The sequence below is a fragment of the Nilaparvata lugens genome, chromosome 7 (genome assembly GCF_014356525.2).
Source record: "Nilaparvata lugens isolate BPH chromosome 7, ASM1435652v1, whole genome shotgun sequence".
NCBI classification, from domain to species: domain Eukaryota; kingdom Metazoa; phylum Arthropoda; class Insecta; order Hemiptera; family Delphacidae; genus Nilaparvata; species Nilaparvata lugens.
Genome location: NC_052510.1, coordinates 60,609,491 through 60,635,464, shown reverse-complemented (window position 1 = coordinate 60,635,464; position 25,974 = coordinate 60,609,491). Strand labels below are relative to the sequence as shown.

The window sequence follows — 25,974 nt, the reverse complement described above, 5'->3', positions numbered from 1 at the left end:
TGCAAATTGCAATTTCATTTAATTAAATACAAGAAGTAGTGTCGTGGTTGTGAGATTAACGGATACTTTGGGAGTTTATCAACAATACGTACTGTAAATAAAATTATTCTTTTCAAATTGATTTGATTGATATCGTTCTAAAATGTAGATTGTTATGGTAGCACTGCTTAGAAATAGAAAATTACCCAAACGAAAACCAAAAGGTTTTAGGGTATCTTTTGTTCTTTGGTAGGGTCTTTAGCCAAGGAACCCAAATTTTTAGTAAACGTTTGTTTTCTATTTTGTATATTTGTTTTGCAGACTTATCAGATTGATTCAAGATGTCTAGAAGAGCTACTCATGCAGGCAGCTGGTACCTGAGTTCAAGTAAGATATTTAAATCTTATTATTGTATAACCTAGATCATTTTCTTCAGACAATAATTAACGTACACACTTTCACTTTCTATTTTAAATCACATTAATTATAAATATTTAGTTTTATACATAGCATTTTAAACTTGATAAATTTTAAAAGATTACTATATAATATAACCGTAAGAATTTAGTGTATCACTAGATAAATTTATTTCAACTTTCCAAAACAGTCTAACAATCTTGATGCTAATTATCATCTATTGAGATCAAGACCCTGTAAAAGATACTAGACTTTTTCTTGAGCTGGACACAAGACTATAAGCTGGGCCACATTCAGCAGGCGCCTAAGAGACTGTCCAGAGTGTTTTCTATTGCTGAAGCTGCTAGGACATATGATATGATGCTCATCAAAAGAGTCTGGGAGTTTGAACCACTGAGGAAGACAAGTTGAGTCCTTCCAGAAAGGTAAGAGCCCTAGATGGAAAGTGCTGAGTCCCTTAAACGACAGAAACTCTGCTTTCTGAGTAAAATGCCATGGTCAACACAGTCGAAGGATCTGCTCAGATCATACAGCTCTAAAGCGAGAGTCTCACAATTCTCGAAGACTGCATCAATCCGCTCCAGCTACATGGTTTACTGCACCCACTGTCGATCTCTCAACTCGCAAGCCAAACTTTATTTTGGAAAACAGGACATTCTTCTCAAAGATAGCCCCAGGTGAGGCTTGATCACTGCCATCAATTACCTTGCCAAAGACAGGCGTTTTGGAGATCGGCCTAGAGCTACGAAGGCTCTCATGATCTCCCTTCTTGAAGACAGGGACAGTTTATTGGTGGTAAAATTCTTAAACTCATGGTAGATTCTTCACTGTCTTGGGCCCAGCATATCAGCATGGTCTATCGCAGACATACCTTATGCAGAAGTTGATGGACATTGTATCAAAGGGTTACCTGTTGACTTTCATTATTCCTTGATTTCTCCTTCAACATTCATGACCAGTTAACTGGATGGATGCCATCAAAAAAAGCAAAATGACAGGTCAAACTATATTGTCCTTGTATGCATCAAAATACTCATTGACTGAGTAGAATGGGTTTTTCTCCAGTCAGATCTCAACTATGTTTTTAAAAGCAATACACTGCAGGTTCATCACACTAGCAGGCAGGTCATTGTACATGCGCAGTGCAAATATTGGGAAGGAGTCTTTCCACTTTTTGATTCTGCAGCGCGGTATGTCAGTGTCCAGTCTCCACCATGTAGTCTGCACATGATGATTAGCCCTCAGCACATGACTACCCTCGGTGTCCTTAACATGCATTCATTGATTAGACATTAGAGGAAAAAGTATTAGACCCGTATTACATTAGGATTCCATTAGGACACCAAGTCCCAGGCATTGCCCATCAGACATGGTGTTCCACAGGGCTCAGTTTTGGGTCCCTTTCTGTTTTTGATTGCCATAAATGACTTGAACCTAGAAGGGAGGGCTCTAAAATTTGCAGATGACACCACTATAACCTAATCTCTTCTGGTCGGAATCTAACTCAGGCTCTACAGGTGGCAGAAGTTGTGTTTGGAGAAGCTAGGATGTGGCTGGAAACAAATAAGCTCCAATAATCTTGGCAAGACTCAGAGGCTGCTCTGTTCATTGGCACAACATAGCCCTGATCATCACAAGGAGTGTGTCCCTCCTTGGATTTATCATCGATCCTAAACTGAAATGGAATTGTCACATTGAGGGACTGTGTAAGAGGCTGGCAAGAGTGACCTATCTACTACGGAAGCTGACACAGCTGGTGAGCAGACCCTACCTGATTGTTGTCTACTATGCCCTCATTCACAGCATCCTGGGCTATGGGCTGCAGCTTTGGGGTCATGCATCTAATTGCCAAAAAGTTTTAATAATGCAGAAGAGAGCTGTCCGCATCATCACCTCCAGTGGTTACCTTGAACACTGCAGACACCGCTCTATCTCTCTATACACCTGACTATATTTAATTATTATATATATTTAAGTGCCCTCCATGTCAAGGTAAATTTTGACAAGTACAACTTGAGGAGAGACTTATATAGTCATAACACTCGGAATGGTTGCATGATTGACATTCCTTATTCTTGACTAAGTAGTACAAGGGACTCATTTCCTACTGTAGCACTAAAAATCTTTAACAAGCTGCCTAGATGGTTAACAGCCTTGAGTACCCATGCATTCAAGGCTAAGCTCAAGTGTTGGCTTAAGGAAAACCCTTTCTATGGGTTATATGAGTTCTTTGAAGTGACCATGCCATCTTGATAACTCAAGTTTATACTCATGATTAGCTTCAAGAAAAGTTATATTCTTATTATGTTGACACAACCTATCTGGCTCCGCTGGTATTGGTGAAGATAAAGTGTATAAGTGTATTAGCTAACTGATCATTAGTGAGCCACAAGCGGTGCCTGTTTTATGTAGTCGTAGTCGGGCTGACGATCCGAGTAAAATACCAGCTGGTTTACAAAATATGCTTTCCTTAATGCAATCACGCCATAATAACTAAACCCTCGTGATTTGCTCACACACTTGGTGTCCCAATTAAATACGGGTCTTATAGCGTGACCTTTAGACCTAAGACCCCTATTATTTTAGGACATTAGTGGTTTTTGTATGTGAGGTAAGATGGGACAACAGAGGTTGCTGTGCTGGTTACCCTAGTGAGATAACCTGGTGTCTAATCTATAAAATGTAGTGTTTCTAGTATAATAAATGCAATAAATCTAATCTGATGTCCCTCGGCTCGCTGGGACTCTTCGTGTCCCAATCTCAATCCAATACCGGTCTTAGTTAAACGACTTATTGGATTCTGTTTTTGAGTATTGTCTTCTTGTAGGATAACTTCTAAGATTTTTATGTTGTATGCTGTATTTTTTAGGTCGTGATCTCAACAAACAATTGGAGAATTGGCTCAACGCCGCAGAACTTACCCATGGTCCTGCCCGAGCGATTATAGCTCCGTAAGTAAATTGCAATTATCAAATAAAGTTTTCTTCTCTTTAAAAATAAACAGTTTACAAAATGATGTAAAATACAGGGTGTTTCAGAAGTAGTGTCAAACATTTTAGGGTATTGTTCCTGGATGATAGGAGACTACAAATGTCGTATTTTAAGTGTCCAAAACTCAGCGGTTATCTTTATAGCTGACATTTTGGTTTTTTCACTTACGAATTCTTATCTCAAGAACAAAATGATGTATTAATCTGAAATTTGGCATGAATATTTATGCTATAAAGACTCAACTTTGAAAAAAATAAAAACCTTTCCATGTAAATTTTCAAAATGGCGGTCATTTTAAATTTTTGATTGAAAATTTCACGAAAACCGTTCACTTTACAGAAAATTTACAAGACAAAAAAGTTAGCAAATTTCATCAAGATTTCAGTGATACCTCATATATTAATATTGGTCAAATAATAACATAGAAATTGATTATTTTCGTATTGCATGCATGACCACTTTTCACAATTTGAAAATCAATATTACATTTCTAATATTCCAATTGTATTTAATATGAAGCTTTTAAACTCAGTATGGCTCCATATGGCCATCCAGCTGATTTTACAATGTTTTTCAGATGATCTAGAATCTAGATTGTTCATGGTCATGCATGAAGTACGAAAAGGATTAAGTTCACTGTTATTCTTCGACCAATCTTAATAAATAAGATATCCTTGGAATTTGCTAACTCTTTTGTCTCCTGTAAATTTTCTGTAAAGTGAACGGTTTTCGTGAAATTTGCAATCAAAAATGTAAAATGGCCGCCATTTCGAATATTTATATCATTTTTTATTCTATTTTTTAAAGTTGAGTCTTTATAGCATAAATTTAATAATCATGCCAAATTTCAGATCAATACAACATTTCGTTCTTAAGATAAAAATTCCTAAGTGAAAAAAACAAAATGGCAGCTATAAGGATAACCGCTGAGTTGTGGACACTTCAAATAGGACATTTGTAGTCTCCTATCATCCAGGAACAATATCCTAAAATGTTCGACACTTCTTTTGAAACACTTTGTATATTACCGTAAATAACACACATAATTAACAATAGTAGTACAGACTCCTGACTCGAAATTGACATGGGCAGGCCACATTGTTGGACTTTGCACCACAAGTAATCTACTTGCTGCATAGACTCAGAGCCCTTCTCAGCGGAAAATATCTGGTGTTGGTATACTTTGCCATTTTCCATTCCCATCTGCTGTGGGGGCATGCGGCGGGCTGCAAGAGTGTGCTGATGCTCCAGAAGAAAGCACTTCGAGTGGGTCGCCGTCTAGTTGTCACCCCGACTACTTGACACCTGGTCATTTTGGCCACAGGCGACTACTTGTACCCTCGTAAAAATATGCCATTGCCGTCAAGTTGTCCCCCCGACTACTTGACACCTACTGGACCAAAGGTGCCAACTAGTCATGACCGTAAACGACAACTTGACACCTCGCACCCTCGCGTCAGGGTGTCCCCTCGCCTAGTTGACACCTCCTTAGAAAGGAGACAAGTAGACGGGGATGGCTCACGCCTACATGACACCTTGCACGCTGGCGTCAAGTTGTCACCCCGACTACTTGTCACCTACAGAGCACCAGTTGGTACGACTTACACCCCCGCGGCGTAGGGAGGAGGGATCAAGCAATTTTTATTACTGGTTATGATGTAGAATTGAATTCTAAGCACTTTTGGTTCAGTAACATTTTCCCGTCAAAAGCACGGTTCGGGAGATATTCGCCGTCTTGGCTATTTTTAGGACAAATTTTTCCGAGTTGGTTGAAAACAGAAAAAAATGAATAATATGTCCTTTGGATAACTGAACCAGATGTAGAACACAATTTTAGAGTTTAGAGGATTTTAGAGTTTTTAAATTAAACGTTCAATGAACAGTATTTTGTCTTTGAACAATCTTTGTCATCGGAAGAAAGATTGTTCATTTTATTTGTTGTCAATATTAACGTAGCTTCTCTTTGTTTCTAATAACAAACGTGCCGCCTGTGCGACAGATAAAAATATGTACTTAAAATGGCTTTCATGTTTGGCATTGACTGAGTTTATATTAATACCCAAAATTTAGCTTTTGGGGCAGAGCTCGTTCGTTAGGACTGTCAGTAATGTCCGGCTGATCCAGTGAAGAAGGCTAGATTTCGTTCCGTTTTATAATACAGTTATTCTGTCACAGATCGGGCAGTTTGAAAATAATTGTATTATTAAGGGAGACGGGTTCTGAGTCTATTCATTGGTTCAGTTAATTTTTGTTCTTTTAAAATACTAATTGTAAAGTCGCGATTAAACCAGTGGATGCAAAGGGGGAAGCCATATTCGAAAGGTAGGTGACTACTGGATGAGATCATTGATCTTAATTTTCATAACCACAAGGATTGAATCGTAAGCAGCAGCGAGTTGTTTTCCCCATTAAATTCAAATTTTAATATTGTGTTTGTATATATATTTATATTTTACCTTTTTGGAATAGAGAAAAATTAATATTTATCATTTTCAACCATGTAAACCAAAAGATACCAATTAAATAAAGTTCTAGTATTTCTGTTCTCTTTTGTTATCATAGTTTTTTCCCTGCTTACATAATTGGTGAAGGCACATTGTGCTTACATTATTATTTGGTTTATAGAATTCCAAACAATTACAATTACGTTAACAACTTTGAGAAAAAGTTCCACAGCTGGATTTTCCAGTCAATGAATCTGAGAATATAAGTTTAATTGTAATTCATGAGCAGCGCATTTTACTCTGATAACAGTCCTATGATGCTGACCATTCTTTATTTTCATTGCAGACATGCAGGATATTCTTACTGTGGAGCTTGCAGTGCCTTTGCCTATCGACAAATCAGCCCTGTTGTAGTGTAAGTTATTCTACATTCCACCAATCTCTATAAATATAAAAATTAATGTCTGTTTGTTTGTTCCCTATAGACTCGAAAACTACTTGAGTGTTTGTTTGTCCCCTATAGACTCGAAAACTACTTGACAGAACGGCATGAAATTTTGGGAATATGTTGTGTGAATATTGGAGATGGTTTCTGACAAGAAATTTCAATAGGAGGACTAATTATTTATTAATAAATTTTACAAACCCATGTTTTAGAATCGCCAAAACATGATAATGATGAAATGATAATGCCAAAAGATGATAATCTTTCAAGATCACAAAAATTAGCACCCTTTTTCCAAGCCTGAATAGCCGAGTGCATAGTGCTTCTGATGCTATAGGTTGCAGCTTCAAATCCCGTCACAGTAACTTTTTTGCTCCAAAATTTCTACTGTATTAAAGTTTTATTTTACAATATTTTTGGTTGGACTTCTGTGTTCTGTGTTTGACCTGCCAAAAAAATAATACACATGCAAAGAAACATGAGTAAAGAAAGTGTTATTAATTTTAGAAACATTCAACGTGTGAAGAAAAATCTTATCAACGAGTCAACAGAGAAAATAAGTTTTTTCATGTATTGATAGTATTTAAAAGTTTATAAAGTGATAGAATTGCAATTGAGATACTCAAGGTTGGTTTTGAAACAGCTATATCTAATATTTGAATTGAGATAAATTTAATTTAATTCCCTGGACCATCTATTGACAATCAACAACTATGAAAACATTAAATTCTTCTTTGAAACACTGGTTTAACCTACCTATTTTTTTTAATTCAACACTTTACTAATAGATATTACCATAGAGAAACGATAGCATAAGTAGATATCCCATGGTATAGGGCGTTTATGTCGCAATTTTTACTGTCATCTCAAGCCGATAGTTCACGTAGTTCTTTCCTGTGCAGCTGTGTGACGCTGGTAGTATCTAAAATTGTGCCGTTCATACACTATCACCCCAACAAAACAGTAAAAATTGACTGTAATCGACAGTAATCTGCTTGAGATAACAGTAAATGTTGCGACATAAATTCCTTATACCATGGGATATCTACTTACGCTATTGTTTCTCTATGATATTACTACCAATTGATTGAGAAGAATATGTTTTCGGAATAATAAAAGCTGTATGACTAAGCACATAGGAAGTCCGTATTGAGATGTAAATAAAAATATTGATTGTCGGATAAATTTTATAATTCACCAAATAAAGTCAAGTGTGACATGAGATACATTGACTTTTTGACGGTACGAAGTTCGCCGGGTAAGCTAGTTCCACCAATAAATGTTATAAAACAAGTGTTAAGAATAAGTAGGCTAGGCTAGATTTCTAAGGGTTATTTGCACAGTAACATCGTAAACTGATTTGAATCAGCTTGTCGCTTGGACTTGAAATGAACCACATTGTAACAAACTTGAATTGATACGAGGTTAGGCTGATAAATAGTAGCATAGCCACCTCTAATACAAGGCCCCGGCCCAGGATATTGCAACGTCGCAGCGTAGGTCTAGAGTCTAATAAATGATTGGTGAAAAAGATCAGCTAGTGGTATTTTTTTTAATCTTTTCCACCAATCATGTATTAGATTCTAGGCCTACACTGCGACGTTGCAATATCGTAGGCCGGGGCCTTGTATTAGAGGTGGCTATGGTAGTAGTTGTGTATTATATTTGAAACTGAGCTGGGCTAGCCACATCCAGCAGGTGACTAGGAGACTGTCCCGAATCTGTTCCCTGTTGCTCAAGCTGAGGGGTCAGATGACGGGAGGCATATCTGGTCATGGTATATCATGCACTTTTCCACTGCTATATCTCCCATGGTCTACTCATGTGGGGCCACTCAGCCAAGGTTGTGGACATACTGAAGCTGCAAAAACAGCCTTCTAGGATTATAACTGCAAGTGAACATCATGCACATTGCAAGCTGGGTATCCTAACAGTAGTCAGCCACTTCCTTCTTCTCTGCCTCATGTATATCAAAATTTGTTGACTCTGACTGATGTACATTACCATAACACCAGGCATCGAATGCTGTTTGACATACCCAGGGTGCGCCTCCAGAGATCGCGGGTATGCTATAGGAGTGCAGCTCTCCGCTTCTTCAACAGGAGTGAAGCAGTTGGATACCAGCAAGTTCGAGAGGGTTGTGACCGGTTTTTTTTGAGAGCCAGTGCTTATTATGATGTCCAGGAATTTTTAAACGATGACCTGTCTCAAATACTATCTGGCTAATTTGCCAGTAAGTCACAGAGCAAGGCCTAAGATGGTAATTAAGTGTGCTTTATCTTGATCGCTGCCATCTTGATAGATTAGTGTTTTTGTTGTTTTGACTTTTATTGTGACAATGACGCCATCGATTCCACAAGTGTGGGGAAAGGACATAAGGTATGTCACATAAGGTATAAGGAGGTACAGACACATGTCTGTAGAGCACAAACCAAATAATCCCAGAAGCGAGCCTGGTGGCATGTGGAAGTTTTATTCATCCTCTACACGGCTGTCTAGTTTGAAGGCGTTGCGTTTATCCAGTCTGGTTTGGTTAGTGAAAGAATAGAGTCGTGTTCTAGTGTTATGTAAACGCGAATTATACAACGCGCTGTTATTGAACTGGTTTTAACTCCTGATAAAGTGAATCCTAGCGAGATTTATCATCGTTCAAATGCTGTTTATTGTGACGATACTGTTGATAGGTCTAACATGGATAGATGTGAAGATTGCCAACCTGGAAAACCCTCATTTGTTGACGAAACGCGCAGCGGACGTCCAATCACTGCCATTGTAAACTTGTCGAAGACTTGATTCAAAATCACTCAACAGCATAAACTTATCGCAAACCAAGTTGGAATATCCAAGAAACGTGTCGGCGTCATTATTGAACAATTGAGATACCATAAAATCTGTGCACGATTGGTAGCATGCCGTCTGACCGACGAGAATAAACAGCGTCGATCGGAATGATGTGAACAATTTTTGAAGTGCTACCGTAAGGAAGGGGACGACTTCATTGATCATTATTGAGAATAATCAAGAATTAAACAGCCTTTAAACGACAATGAATTTCATTAGGATTCACTTTCTCAGCAGTTGAAAATTCGATAACTGCGCGTTGTTTAATTCGCGTTTACATAACACCAGAACACGACGCCATACTTTCACTAACCAAACCAAACTGGATGAACTCAACGCCTTCAAACTACGCAGCCGTGTAGACGATAAATGGAACTTCCACATGCCACCAGGCTCGCTTCTGGGGATTATTTGGTTTGTGCTCTACAGACATGTGTACATTACTTATCAGCCTAACCTCGTATAAATTTAATTTAGTTTGAAATGAAATTTCTGCCTTTGTGAAAACAGCACTGAATGTTCGAATTAAATTTTATTGAAACAAACTTCAAACAAATAGTTATTCTTGTCTTATTTTCCTGTTTTGGAGGGAACATTCATCTCTATTTTATTTAGCCTTTTTTTGTGTAGTTGAGAAGTTGATATTGTGGTAATTATTCATATTGAATGAAAAAGACTGAGAAATTGTCAAAAAACCACAAATTTCTAGAAAGACTGGTTTCAGTTATTACACCATTGTCAATCTCTGATAAACAATGGGGAGATTCAATCTGAGTTTATCAGAGATTGACAATGGTGTAATAACTGAAACCAGTCTTTCTAATTATCAATAAATCAGTGGTCTTTTGTCAATTTCTCAGTCTTTTTCATTCATTATCTAGCCTTCTTTCAAATCTTGGGGATTTTTTATGAGTTTAGCAGTGTTGATAAAATTTGTTGAATAGGTATTGATATTGTGGAATTTTTCATTATTTATTTATTTATTCATAGACTAGATACAATGCAGGTAAAAACAACAGGCATTCGCCCAAAACTGCTTTAAACCTTAATTTGGAATACACAGTCTAGAGGTTATGTAAATGATAACCTAATTCACACACTACAATTTTAAAAAAATACTATTATTGAAAAAACAAAGTTCCGTTCTTGTCACCTCCACAAAATGTGTTCAATTATTCTGCAATATTTTGATCAATGTTTGATTTGGAATTGCAATACATAAACCACAGTCATTTGGAGTGTTGTATAAATTGGATTAGGAACCAGTTTTGGACTTGAGTCTGTAAATTGTCATTTGGAACATTCGTCCACATTTATTTTACATGAATAATGAATTGATAATGTTTCACAGTCAACGAATATTCATCCTCGGGCCATCCCATAACGTACGTCTCCCTGGATGCGCCTTATCAACTGTACAGAAGTATCGGACACCGCTTTACGATCTCCAAATCGATTCTCAAGGTACGATCGATTCTCAATTATCGATTATAATTAGATACTATTATCGATTCTTGAATACTATATCGATTCTAAATTAAAAATACTTATGATTTACATCTGCTTCAGTTTTATAATTAGGATCACACTGTAAATCTTATACTATTAAACGAGCAACTACTGTTTATTACTTTCCTTGCCCTATTACCATAGGTAAGGAAAGTATCGCTTTCCAAAAAAAATTAAGGTACCCTAATTTCATGTTTTCTATACGTTTCATTACTTTCCTTGCCCTATTACCATAGGAAAGGAAAGTATTGCTTTCCAAAAAAAATTAATGTACCCCAGTTTCTAAATTTCGATACGTTTCAAGGTCCCCTGAGTCAAAAAACTGGTTTTTGGGTATTGGTCTGTATGTGTGTATGTGCGTCTGTGTACACGATATCTCATATCCCAATCAACGGAATGAATTGAAATTTAGAACTTAAGGTCCTTACACTATAAGGATCCGACTCGAACAATTTCAATCAAATGCGATTCAAGATGGCGGCTAAAATGGCAAAAATGTTGTCAAAAACAGGGTTTTTCGCGATTTTCTCGAAAACGGCTCCAACGATTTCGATTAAAGTTATACCTGAAATAGTCATCGATAAGCTCTATCAACTGCCACAAGTCTCATATCTGTAAAAATTTCAGGAGCTCCGCCCCATCTTTGCAAAGTTTGATTTTAGATTCTCAATTATCAGGCTTCAGATACAATTCAAACAAAAAAAATTCGAGTGGAAAAGATTCAGCATGAGAATCTCTACCACTAAATAATGTTCAGTAACATTTTCACCTAAAATTAAAAATAAGCTCGAAATTCGAGAAAATGTGGTTATCCAATTGCAAACTGTTGGCAACTGTTGATTCTATTAAATGATTCACTATGAAGAGATAGCACACCTCGTGTGTCTTCAGTGTTATTGCCCTGTCACCAGCTGGCTCAAATCTTTGAATAGTAGACTTGAGATGCGCGGGAACACTAGCGTCACGTGATCAATTTTCATAACGGCAAGGAAAGTTGTGTGAGTGCGCCACACCAGATTTTATGTTTAGATGTTTGTATTTCACCGGATCTCGATAACGGCTCTCACGATTCTCACTAAATTCAGAACATAGTAGGTTTATAATATAAAGATTCGATTGCACTAGGTCCCATCCCTGGGAAAACTCGGTGAAGGACATTAAAAGAATAATTATTATTCATCCTTGGGAAAACAGCTGATAATTATTATTTCTTCGTCTGTTGGTGATGGAAGTGAGTGAGCGAGTTCATGTGTGTGGGACTATGTCAATATTACGACTCAGCTGTTGAACTTTTGTAATCATTCAATCAGGTACTCAGTGCCGGTTGCAAAAAAGCTGGGTTATTTTCAATCCTGATTAATTCCAGTAGATCCATATTTTTGAAATGGTCTTTTCTGAGTTAATCATGATTAAAATTTAACCGGCTTTTGTGCAACTGGACCTTTGTGAGGGAAATTTTTTCATTCCTCTGGGAATTAATCTCAATTTATTGTGATTAGATAGAACATTTGTGTATGAATGTTATTATAATTTCTTCTTTCGTAATAAATTTGTTATGCTTTTGTACTCCAGAGCGAAGCTCGGTCCCTGATATTTATGAATGAATTGTGATCAACTAAGTTTATTCTCATGAAGCATACAGCAATTCGTTCGTTCGTCAAGGCTACCGGTAAAATTGAAGGGGAAAAATCAGCATTTATCACACTGAATGTGTTGAGTAACAAAAATTCTTTTAGTTGAACTGTATGTGTGCACATTTTCCTTCAATTATTACCGTAAGCAGGGCAGCGTGAGCACTCACATACAGGTATATGCATTTTAAAACTTCGGGATTGCAAAAAAATGAGTTTGTTAGTTTGTTAGTAGTTGAAAGAAAGAAAGAAATATTTATTGCCAAAATCATTAAACAAACTTTACAAATGTGAAAAATATAAAAATTCTCATATACAATACATTACAAAAAGTTAAAATTAAAATATTTTCCATTTAAAAATCGATTAGGCTATAATATTATCATTGGCGTTACCAGCAAAACTAAGTAGTTTGAGCGATGGCAACGAGTAATCAGTCGGCTATAATTAGTGGCTTGAGATTCAGTCGAAAATAGAAAAAATATAATAAAGAAAAAAGAAACATATGGAATGTATGAAAAGCTAGAAAAAAAAATTTCAATCCGAAAAGAAGAAGTACTAAGAGTGAAATACTAAGAGAGCAGAAAAACTAGAATGAATTCATAATAATTTAAAAACTCAAAAGAAAAAGAGATGATTCATGTAATTATTAATCTACAATTAACTGTACATATGTAATCCATTTAGTAACATAATGTAATTCATTTGTAGCATATATGCAATTCCTTTTGTAAGCAAAGAGAGAATTAGAAAAACAATACAATACAGTACACATGACACAAAAAATAAAACTTAAACTCAGAGAGAGAAAATTTAATCGATAAATTTATACGAAATCGCATCCAGTGTAAGCGCAAAACTCAAGGGCCGGACCATATTAAGCGGGGGGTTTTCAAGCGTTTTTCGGGCACCAACTCGATCAGCCAATCTAAAGGCCTCCTACCCTGCCGACTCTAAAAACGGCGTCAGAAAACGCATGAAAAACGCTCAATATCACAGTTTTTAATCTGTAATATTCTTGAAACTGTTTGCATTCTCCTTTCTTATTTTTTGCTAACTAACAATAATTTTGTTCGTATAGAAATATCAGTTGTGATTTGCGATTGTTTGTAGACTAGATTTTCTTGAGCAAACAGTACTTCAGGCCTATTCAGTGACTTGTAATAGAATAGAATGACTGCCTTTATTTTATACCTGGGAGGACGAAGTTAGGGCGCAGTCGGCCCTCTCTTAAACTTAACCCTCCAATACAATACTAAATTATAATTTAACAAGCAATACTCAGTAAAATAAAATAAAACAAAACTATATTTTGAATGAAAAAAGTAAAAAAAAATTATATTAATAATAAGTGGAATAGTTGGATAAAGTTGAAAGTAGAGCATTCTTAAAATGTGAAATAACAAAGATCTGTTGAGAAATAAATACAACATTTATGACGGAATATATGGATAGGATCGACGGATATGGATAGGATGGACGGATAGGATCGAAGAAGCAAAGAAGAGCAATATGGCTACAAATCTTACAAGCAAGATGAGAAAATAAAGGAATTAATAAATACTTCTAGCATGAAATTCAAATTAAAACTGGATTCCCAAACGACAGTGAACAGTGAATATTTAATTCCCATTTATTCTAATTTGACTATTACCACTCATAATTGAAATAATAGTATGTTTATGTTGTCAATACCACTATATAAAAACGTCAATACCACTACGTATACAACGTATATACAGCATCAACGTCTAAGGTGGGCCGTCCACTAGAACCGTTTTCGTCCGAACTAGCATCGGCCGAAAACTACCGAACTCGTCCGAACGATCCCCCAACAAAGAAAGCTATAGATGCTCGTCCATTGCAACAGGTTCATACATCCGCGCACGGCCGTCTCGGGCCAATCAAGTTTTCGATCCGAATTGAATGGGATTTTCCGTCTCTATCCGGCCGAAGTTGAGCTGAGACAACATCATCCTAACCTCAAAATTGTTTCACAGTCTTGTCTGTTTTTGAACTTGTTCTGTTTTATAAAGTTTTAATAAATTATGGACAATGAAAAGTTGATAAGTTTGGTTCAAGAGCATGTTTCATTGTGGGATATGCGAGACAGAAGATATCATCGTTGTGATGTTCAATCTGTGGACAACGATTGCTAAACAAATAGGATCTGAAGGTAAGATTATTGTAATGAGTAACTAATTTAGTGGATATTTGTTTATTAATTTTTTCAAAATCTCAATAAATAATAATTGTTTATGGAGAATTTTGGTGGCTATATGATAGTAGTCAATTCAATATCTATTCAATAGTTCAGCCAACTACTGAACTAGACTGACGTAAATGGTTCCAATGGACGACCATATTCGGCCGAATTAACGGCCGGCAGATTAGGCCGAACGGATCGGTTTAATACGGTTCCAGTGGACGGTTACCCTAGGGGTATTGAATTAAATACTATAATAGTCACCAAAATTTTTAATAAACAATGATTATATTAGATTTTGAAAATTGAATAAACAAATATCCACTAAATTAGTTATTCATTACAATAATCTTTCCTTCCGATCCTATTTGCTCAGCAATCGTTGTTCACAGATTCCTTTGAGCATCACGACGATGATATCTTTTGTCTGCCATATCTCACAATGGAACATGCTCTTGAACCAAACTTATCAAATTTTCATTGACCATAGTTACAACTTTATAAAACAGAACAAATCTTCAAAAAACTAAAACAAACAAGACTGTGAAACAATTTTAGGTTTGAACATTTTGTTGTCTCAGCTCGACTAGTTAGTTCGGCCGGATAGGGATTGAAAATCCCATTCAATTCGGATTGAAAAATTGATCGGCCGGAGACGGCCGTGCACGGCCGTATGAACCTGAGAATCTATTCTTTTATTTGTTGGGGGATCGTTCAGACAGGTTCGGTAGTTTTCGGACGAAAACGGTTCTAGTGGACGGCCCATCTAAGGCTAGGCGCACACCAGTTAGTCAAGAAAATACAAGACATGATCAGACACGTTCAGTCACAATACTTCACATAGTTGCTTATGAAGTCATGTCTAATTGCAATGACTAATCAGTGTGAGTTGCGTCATGAGCAACAATGTGAAGTATTGTGACTGAACGTGTCTGATCATGTCTTGTCTTGTCTTGACTAACTGGTGTGTGCCCAGCCTTATTCTTTCAATTATGGAGAAATACTACAACATCTTCTCCCATACAATCAAATTATTCCCACACTGTGAGTATGAATAATCACAATAGAACTTATGGGAATTGTATTTTCACTGTTGTGTGGCAATCCAGCTTGATTCCATAAAAAAACAGTTGAAAATGTTGGAATCTCTGCAGTATAATTTACATTGGATTCAAATTTTTTATTCGTTTTAATTGTATTTTTTCAGTGTATGCTGAATTGGATGCGACCGGCCACTTTGAGCGTATGAATATAGACGTGGATGAAGAAGAGCATAGTATTGAAATGCATCTTCCTTACATTGCCAAAGTTATGCAAGAGTAAGTTTCACTTTCAAAATTCGAATGTACAGAGTATTTCAAAACTCCCTACCAATAATAATTGAAGAGCTCCATTCCAAAACCTGCTAAGTAATTTTTTCAGATTTCTGATTTTCAGGTTATATCTCATCAAAACATATGACTTTTATCATTTGCTAGTGTGTTTCTTGCCAAAACCTGCTTCTTAAATCTGTAATCACCATTCAAACATTAATTTTTTTCCAAAACCTGTCAAGTCAACTAGTCGTTTTTCCCAATCTATGCCATGTTTCTGCGCATGAGCAGTTTTATTTCTAAAAAAATGGTTAGATGAATTATATTGAATAACAACTTTGAAAATATTACATATTGATCTTCTAATGATGAATTAACTTCCAGCGAGAATTCATTGACACAGAGCATACAGTGATTCAGCAACAGTTTTTCCCAATTTGCCAACAAATTATGTTTTTGACTTATCAGGTTTTGGAATGGAGCTCTTCAATTATTATTCTAGGGCATTGTTCTTGGGTAATAAATATCTAAAACTATCTTAAAAATATCTTTCAAACTGTCCGTTAGTCCTTAGTTAGAGTGACCAGTAACGACAATACAAATGTGTCTTGTCGTTACCTTTCGCTGATGACAGCATGCAAGACGAGCATGTGTGTTCACACATGTTCAACACACTTGTCCTTGCCCTTAGGGTGGGTGGCCTTTGACGACAGGATTTTTTATTGTTATTGGTTGTTCGTTTTATGTTAGAAACTGCGGTCAAACAGTTGATTTTCGTTCAAAACCTTCCACGTCAATGTCTTTTTCGTTGAAGACATGTCCGTTCATACATGCTCGACACACTTGGCCTGTCGTTAGTGACTACCCCAAAAACCTTAAAGATGCATAGACTCACATGCAGCGCTAGTGTCTTACTTGGAATTGAAATCGGCCATTGAGGGGGCAATCTATATGATTATTACGTACCAGTGCCTTTGTAATCTATAAAATTACAAATATATAGATATAATATCTCGTGCTAAAATACCCCAATGGCGGCCTTCAATTTCATGTAAGAGCTATCATTGGGAAGGCATAGGCATTGTGGGTCTATTTCTCTTAAGGTCTTTGGTCTACCTTAACGGTCGCTTTCTCCAAAAATGTAATAGTCAAATTCTAGTTTAAACTATCAGCTGACTCAATTAAAGCACATTATAATAAATGCAACCATACATTGGTTAAACGGGTTTAATAGTCAAACCGAACCTAAGTGACTGTACTTATTGAATTTATGTCTTTTTCCTTCAAGACTTTATTAGATTCATGCATATGATTTTAATGAAACAGATTGTATGCTTTAGAATGGAAAACTTGAAGATTTTTAAAACGGGGTCGACAGTTTGTTCAAATGATTCAATTCAAATATATTTTTACTTTCCTTGCCCTATTACCATAGGTAAGGAAGTATTGCTTTCCGAAAAAAATTAAGGTACCCCAATTTACAAATTTCTATACGTTTCAAGGTCCCTGAGTCCAAAAAGTGGTTTTTGCGTATTGGTCTGTGTGTGTGTGTATGAGTGTATGTGCGTCTGTGTACAGGATATCTCATCTCCCAATTAACGGAATGACTTGAAATTTGGAACTTAAGGTCCTTACACTATAGGATCCAACACGAACAATTTCGATCAAATGCAATTCAAGATGGCGGCTAAAATGGCGAAATTTTGTCAAAAGCAGGGTTTTTCGCGATTTTCTCAAAAACGGCTCCAACGATTTGGTCAAATTTATACGTGATATAGTCATTGATAAGCTCTATCAATTTAAACAATTTATCAATTTTAATCTATCTATACAATTTAAACAAAAAAATCAAGTGGAAAAGATTGAGCATAAACATCTTTACAATTAATGACCAGTAGCATTTTCACCTAAAATTGAAAATAAACTCGGAATTCGAGAAAATGTGATTATTTAATTGAAAACTATTATTGCAACTGTTGATTATTCACTATGAAAAGATAGCAGACCTCGTGTGTCTCCAGCGTTATTATCCTGTTACCAGCTGACTCAGATCTTGGAATAGTAGACTTGAAATGAATGAAATGAAAAAAACTGGAGTGGCGCACTCACACAACTTTCCTTGCCGTTATGAAAATTGATCACCTGACGCTAGTGTTCCCGCGCATCTCAAGTCTACTATTCAAAGATTTGAGCCAGCTGGTGACAGGGCAATAACGCTGGAGACACACATGAGGTCTGCTATCTCTTCATAGTGAATGATTTAATAGAATCAACAATGATTTGCAATTGAATAATCACATTTTATCGAATTTAAAGATTTTAGAGATTTTATGCTCAATCTACTCCACTTGATTTTTTTGCTTCAATTGTATCTGAAGCCTGATAATTGGAATCTATCTGCATTGATGGGGCGGAGCTCCTGAAATTTTTACAGATATGGGACTTGTGGCAGTTGATAGAGCTTATCGATGACTATTTTAGGTATGAATTTGATTAAAATCGTTGGAGCCGTTTTTGAGAAATTCACGAAAAACCCTGTTTTTGACAACATTTTCGCCATTTTAGCCGCCATCTTGAATTGGATTTGTTCGAAATTGTTCGTGTCGGATCCTTATAGTGAAAGGACCTTAAGTTCCAAATTTCAAGTCATTCCGTTAATGGGAGATGAGATATCGTGTACACAGAGACACACACACACACACACACACACACCACACACACACACACACACACACCACACACACACACCACACACACACACACACATACATACATACATACATACATACAGACCAATCCCCAAAAACCAGTTTTTTGGACTCAGGGGACCTTGAAACGTAAACCGTGAAATTTCTATTGGGGTAACTTAATTTTTTCCGGAAAGCAATACTTTTCTTACCTATGGTAATAGGACAAGAAAGTAAAAATTCTTTATTAGGCGGACTTGAGATGCGCGTGAACACTAGCGTCAGTTGATCAATTTTCATAACGGCAAGGAAAGTTGTGTGAGTGCGCCACACCAGATTTTTATGTTAGTAACTGCTGTCAAACAGTTGATTTTCGTTCAAACCCTTTCACGTGAATGTATGTCTTTTTCGTTGAAGACATGTCCGTTCATTCATGCTCGACAGACTTGGCCTGTCGTTAGTGCCTACCCTAAGGGTCGCTTTCTCCAGGAATGTAATAGTCAAATTCTAGTTTAAACTATCAGCTGATTCAATTGAAACACATTATAATATATGCAACCATACATTGTAATAGTCAAACCGACTCTAAGTGGCTGTAGCCTACTTATAGAATTTTACGTCACTTTCCTCCAAGACTTTTATTAGATTCATGCATATGATTTTAATGAAAGAGAATGTATGCTTTAGAATGGAAAACTTCAAGATTTTTAAAACGGGGTCGACAGTTTGTTCAAATTGATTCAATTCAAATATCTTTTTTCATTTAATATACATAGTGTCCCAAGAAAAGTGTAACTGAGACAGAAAAGTGTAAATGAAACAGATTGTATGCTTTAGAATGGAAAACTTGAAGATTTTTAAAACGGGGTCGACAGTTTGCTCAAATTGATTCAATTCAAATATCTTTTTTCATTCAATATACATAGTGTCCCAAGAAAAGTTTAACTGAGATAGAAAAGTGTAAATAAAACAGATTGTATGCTTTAGAATGGAAAACTTGAAGATTTTTAAAACGGGGTCGACAGTTTGTTCAAATTGATTCAATTCAAATATCTTTTTTCATTTAATATACATAGTGTCCCACGAAAAGTGTAACAGTGAAAACCATAGATTCTACATGAAATTTGCAACAAAAAATGTTCAGTAAAATCTTCTTACATCGACCTTAGTTATCGAGATATATCGATTTCTCGATATTTAAAAAAACGTCGATAACTAGAAAACTGTCAGTCAAAATCTAATTCTAGGGATATGGTTGGCAAGAAGAAGATTCCAATAAGAATCGTATAATTTGTTCCTTTGTTTGACGTTTTTGAATTTTTATGAGCGTTGAAACTGTTGAAATTTAGCGTTGACCTCGACGAATGTACTTTTTTACTTCCTCGCCCTATTACCATAGGTAAGGAAAGTATCGCTTTCCGAAAAAAAATTAGGTACCCCAATTTCTAAATTTCTATACGTTTCAAGGTCCCCTAAGTCCAAAAAAGTGGTTTTTGGGTATTGGTCTGTATGTGTGTGTGCATATGAGTGTATGTGCGTCTGTGTACACGATATCTCATCTCCCAATGAACAGAATGACTTGAAATTTGGTACTTAAGGTCCTTAAACTATAAGGATCCGACACGAACAATTTCGATCAAAAGCAATTCAAGATGGCGGCTAAAATGGCGGAAATTTTTCAAAACAGGGTTTTTCGCGATTTTTTCGAAATGGCTCCAACGATTTTGATCAAATTTATACATTAAATAGTCATTGATAAACTATATCAACTGCCACAAGTCCCATATCTGTAAAAATTTCAGGAGCTCCGCCCCATCTATGCAAAGTTTGATTTAGATCCTAATTATCAGGCTCCAGATACAATTTAAACAAAAAAATTCAAGTGGAAAAGATTGAGCATGAAAATCTCTACAATTAATGTTCAGTAACATTTTCACCTAAAATGAAATAAGCTCGGAATTCGAGAAAATGTGATTATTCAATTGCAAACTATTTGCAACTGTTGATTCTATTAAATCATTCACTATGAAGAGATAGCAGACCTCGTGTGTCTCCAGCGTTATTATCCTGTTACCAGCTGACTCAGATCTTTGAATAGTAGACTTGAGATGCGCGGGGACACTAGCGTCAGGTGATCAATTTTTATAACGGCAAGGAAAGTTGTGTGAGTGCGCCACACCAGATTTTTCAACTATGAGCGTTGAATGTACATTGAATAGTTTCACATGTAATTCTTCCATCATCACCGATTAACGATTAGGTTGAAATATATCAACTCCTCTGATTTGATTTCTAGCTACAAGGACTCGTTCACCATAATTCCAGTGCTGGTCGGATCACTGAGTGCCGATCGAGAGGCTCTCTACGGCCGCATTTTCGCCAGATATCTGGCCGATCCTCAGAATCTGTTCATCATATCATCGGACTTCTGTCACTGGGGCCAACGGTTCCGCTACACTTTCTACGATAACTCCTGGGGCGAAATCTACCAATCAATTACCAAATTAGATAAAAACGTGAGTATATCCTTTGAATTACTTAAATGAGTTCATCTAATGAATTATAGGGAAAATACAGTTGTGTTGTGTATGATGTTGGGCCATATGAATAAAAACAGAGCATATAAATGCTCATGAGCATGGAGCATAAGGTTTTGCTCATGAACATTAGGTAGAAGCATAAGCATTTGCTCATTGTTATATGAATAAGCTTTACTTTTACCTTATGCTCCTGAACTCTGGAGAAAATGCTCACGTATTTTAAAGATTTTTCATCAGCTGGTTCGCCTTCGTGGCCTTACTTTATTTTTATAGCGAAAGGTTAGCACTAAATATGCAAGTATAGACACAGTTTGTGTTTGGTCTGGTCATCTGCTCTGTTCTCTATGAATTAAGTTTTAGGTTAGTTGAGTTATGAATTTTGAAATAATAGCGTGAAAAAATGTCATCTCTATAATAATCTTCAGCATAATCTTATAATCTCAAAAGCCTTCATAATTACAATCGTCTACACTCTCATCTTCTTGAATGCCAATTTCCTATTCTGTGATAGCTATCTTTATATTGGATAGGTATCTTTTGTATTTATTATTTTGTAGGAATAATGGTGATATATATCATGGTTGAATCTAAAAAGAGTTTTATAGTTCTCAACTATTGGTTGTGATCGTATCTGGTATAGTTTCCTCTTACTCACACGAATTAGTTGAGCCATTTTACTATGAGCAAAAGGTGAAAAGCTGCTCCAGATTAGACTCACCTTTTTTGAAGTATTTGCTTCAAAAGTTGAGCAAATGCTCTAGTTTATTCATACAATTTTGAGCATAATCCTTTACTTATGCCTTTGGGCTATGCCTGTTGTCTTCTCCCAATCATATTATTATAATTATGATCTGTAATTGCCAATGCAATAAATTAAAATTAAAATAGTACTTTTGAGCAAATGCTTTAACTATTTTTTTATGAGCATGAGCAAAAGGTTTTGCTCACGTTTATTCATAGAAAATGAAGCATATGCTCCATATTTTAGAAGTATAAGCAAATGCTCAACTTTCTTCATATGGCCCATTGTCTTTCCTCTTTCAGCTGCTATACTCTCTACATACTGATTCCATAGCAGTGGTGGTCGTCCCCTGCCTCGTTTTCCTTCCGGTCTTGCCTTCATAACCAGCCTTGCCTTTCGTTCATCACTCATCCGAGCTACATGGCCATACCATCCTAAGGTTTTACGTTGAACAGTGGTGATCAGCTCCTCCTGTTTTAATGTTTCTCTGATCACACTATTTCTCACTCTGTCTCTTTTAGTTTTTCCTACCACCCTCCTTACGTATTTAATTTCTGAGGAGGTAATTCTACTCTTGTGTTTTTCTAACATTGTGAGACATTCCGTTCCATAGAGTAGAACTGGCTTGAATATTGATTAGTTTATATTTTATTTTGGTTCCCTGGCTTATTTCTCGTTTACCCAGAATGGTTCTGAGCTGGTAATACACTCGGTTGGCTTTCCTAACTCTATTGTTTATCAAATTTCACATCTGCAGAGATTAATGTCCCAAGATATTCATAGTTGTTAACCCTTTCCGATATTTTAACAATATTGATTCAAGATTCACAATTATTCAATATACAACATTACCGTATTAATTGTATTGGTTTACACAAAATCATTTCTTCGTTTCAGTTATGTCACTTTAATAATTGGTAGATAGTGAACAAGTTTTTATATCAATGTTCTACGCATTGATTCAAATATTTGTAAATCAGTATTGTTTAGAAGGGCTTCTGGATCTAGATTTGTCGATTGTCTAGTATAATAAGTACTAAAAAAACTGAATTTGTTGCACAACTTTTGTAATAAAATAATTGAAGTTCTTCAAAATGTATTTACAATACAGAAATGAGAAAGAAAATTACATTTTTTCTACAATTTGTATATGAGTTTTTTACATCTTTATACTGACATTTTGTTTTTGTTTTCACTTGAACATTCGAGTCAGGTTATGATGAGAGTAAATTCCGCTTTTAATATGCAGCTTCATATTCACAATGAAATGAGTTTTATATGTTTTCCTACAGATACCCTGAAAAGTGACCATTTCTGCACTGATTGCAGGCTGCAAAGAATCACTTTTCCGCACTAGTGCGCAAAGTGAGTACTTTGCGTACTCCAGATTTGCAGCATGACAACGCAAAATAGTTAGTAGGTTATATGGAGCAACAGTGCAGCAAAATCAAAATGAAGTTGGTAACAGTGACTGCTGTGGCTGCTATAGTGAGCAGAGGTGCAACCAAGCACAACGCGCTAATTATTAAGTAGATATTATAATGGAGGACAACGACAGCACAGTGCCACCACAGCACACACCACACAGCCGCCTCGCCATTCAAACACTACTACATTATTCAGGCAATTTTACCCATAATTACCCACTTTTCATATTCAATGGTAACTGTAGGAAAAATTTAATGTGAAATACGTGCGCAAAGTTCGTTTGCTGCACTCAAGAAACCATTCCGCCCTCGCCTACGGCTCGGGCGTAAACGTTTCTTTCGATGCAGCAAACTGTCACTTTGCGCACTAGTTGCACAAATAACTATTTTGTATTGTTTTATGAACAGGCAATGGACATAATCGAAACCTTGAATCCAGCTTCGTTTAGCGAATACTTGAAAAAGTATGGCAACACAATATGCGGCAGACATCCAATTGGTGTACTTTTACAGGTATGTCAGTCAACTTATTAGGCTACGATTACATTGGATTATATGTGCAAGTGCACGCGTGGTCATGAATGATGAGAAACAAAAAGCTACAGACAAGTCACAACGTGTTTCAAAGGCTCTTTCCACATTTTCTACTGAGTGACTTTTCATAACAGTACAACACTGTGCTGTTGAGTGAAAATAGTTATTCAGATTGAAGCTAGATTCCCACATGAACCGTGATAATATGATTCCCATACATTCTGCAACATTCATACAACCTGCATCCATGTAGAAACCAATCTGAAAAAACAAACCAATTCAAATTCTAATTGGACTATTCCAATTCCGTGACGTGATCGGATCCTTATATTGTAAGGACCTTGAGTTCCAAATTTAATTTCAAGTCATTCCGTTAATTGGGAGATGAGATATCGTGTACACAGACACTCATACACACACACACACACAACACACACACACACACACACACACAACACACACACACACACACACACACACATACATACATACAGACCAATACCCAAAACCACTTTTTTGGACTCAGGGGACCTTGAAACGTATAGAAATTTAGAAATTTGGGTACCTTAATTTTTTTCGGAAAGCAATACTTTCCTTACCTATGGTAATAGGGCAAGGAAAAAATAGAGATGAATGTTCCCTCCAAAACAGAAAAATAAGACAAGCATAACTATTTATTTGAAGTTTGTTTCAATAAACTTTAATTCGAACATTCAGTGTTGTTTTCACAAAGGCAGAAATTTCATTTTAAACTAAATTAAACTCATACGAGGTTAGACTGGTAAGTAATGCACACATGTATGTAGAGCACAGTAAAAGAGAGAGCAGTAAAAACAAAATGACTGTTCTGTGTGTAACCATCCAGCGGCCTCAGGTTAAAGACTTGCATGCTCTAGAGACATTGCTTTGTTTTGAATAATTGCGCTGTCTTCGATGCTTAGGATTGATTGATTTTTAGTAAATTATTTATTTTGCACAACTAACTAAGCACATAGGAAGTCCATATAAATGTGAATACTGATTGATAATTTTCATAAAAATATAGTGATGCATCGGATTAAGCTAATGCTTATCACACCTGAGGAGGTGCGTCTTAGTGATACAAAGTGTTGATCTTATGGAGATTGCATTATCACACCGTTCCACGCCATGCCAGATTTGGTGTGTGTATGTGTTATAGCCAGCTAGTTATATTATAGATATAGATCTCTCATTTATAGCATAGAGAAACAATAGCGTAAGTAGATATCCCATGGTATAGGGAATTTATGTCGCAACTTTTATTGTTATCCCAAGACGAATACTGCCGATTATGGTCAATTTTTACTGTTTTGCAGGGGTGATAGTGTATGAACGGCACAATTTGAGAGACTACCAGCATCACACAGCTGCATAGGAAAGAACTATGTGAACTATCGGCTTGGGATAACAGTAAAAGTTGCGACATAAACGCCCTATACCATGGGATATCTACTAATGTTATCGTTTCTCTATCTTTATAGTCAGCTGTGGACAACGTTGATCAACTCTTATTTGGCAATGTTGAAACCATCTGTTCCAATTTCCATCGGTCTATTTTCGTGCGGTTGACTATAGTGGAAGCTACTATTGTCCCTGTATGCTGGCTGCTCAAGTATTTAATTCGTGTTTTAGTTTTAAAAATGTTTCTGTAATGAGTTTTGATTTGAATGTTTTGTCAACAGGCAGCAAGCTACCTGCAGAAATCGGGCACCAATGGTCAAAATATGTCGATGAAGTTTTTGAAGTACGCCCAGTCTAGCCAATGCATGAGTGTGAGTGACTCAAGTGTGAGCTACGCAGCCGCCTCACTCACATTCGAATAACCTCACGCTGCCTCGTTTAAAGTGTGGACCGAGCGTAGAACGCGTTAGTGTGACTGTGTGGACGAAAAACATTAGTGTTAAGCCAGTTACACACTCATCGAGTTTCGGCACTACCACCTGAATTTACAAATCTAGGTGGCAGTGGTTTTGGACGTTCGATGTTTGCCGTCCTTATGAATTGTACCAGATTAAACGGAACTTAAAATATTAAATGAAAAAGACTAAGAAATTGTCAAAAACCACAGATTAATTGATACTTAGAAAGGCCGGTTTCGGTTATTACACCATTGTCAATTTCTGATAAACTCAATTTAGTTGAAAAGTTATTACTTAGAAAGACCGGTTTCGGTTATTACACCATTGTCAATCTCTGATAAACTCAATTTAGTTGAAAAGTTATTACTTAGAAAGACCGGTTTCGGTT

General features: G+C 36.3%; 1 protein-coding gene across 1 annotated transcript; it reads left to right on the top strand.

Annotated features, from left to right (window-relative positions):
* Positions 1-20: 20 nt before the first annotated feature.
* LOC120348874 (protein MEMO1-like) lies at positions 21-25,666 on the top strand. Its single transcript, XM_039433282.1, has 8 exons — positions 21-366; positions 3,266-3,347; positions 6,178-6,246; positions 10,469-10,581; positions 15,671-15,782; positions 20,760-20,979; positions 23,581-23,685; positions 25,410-25,666. Exons 1-8 carry the CDS (start codon positions 321-323, stop codon positions 25,548-25,550), a joined length of 888 nt encoding a protein of 295 aa, XP_039289216.1. The 5' UTR covers positions 21-320; the 3' UTR covers positions 25,551-25,666.
* The last annotated feature ends 308 nt before the right edge of the window (positions 25,667-25,974 follow it).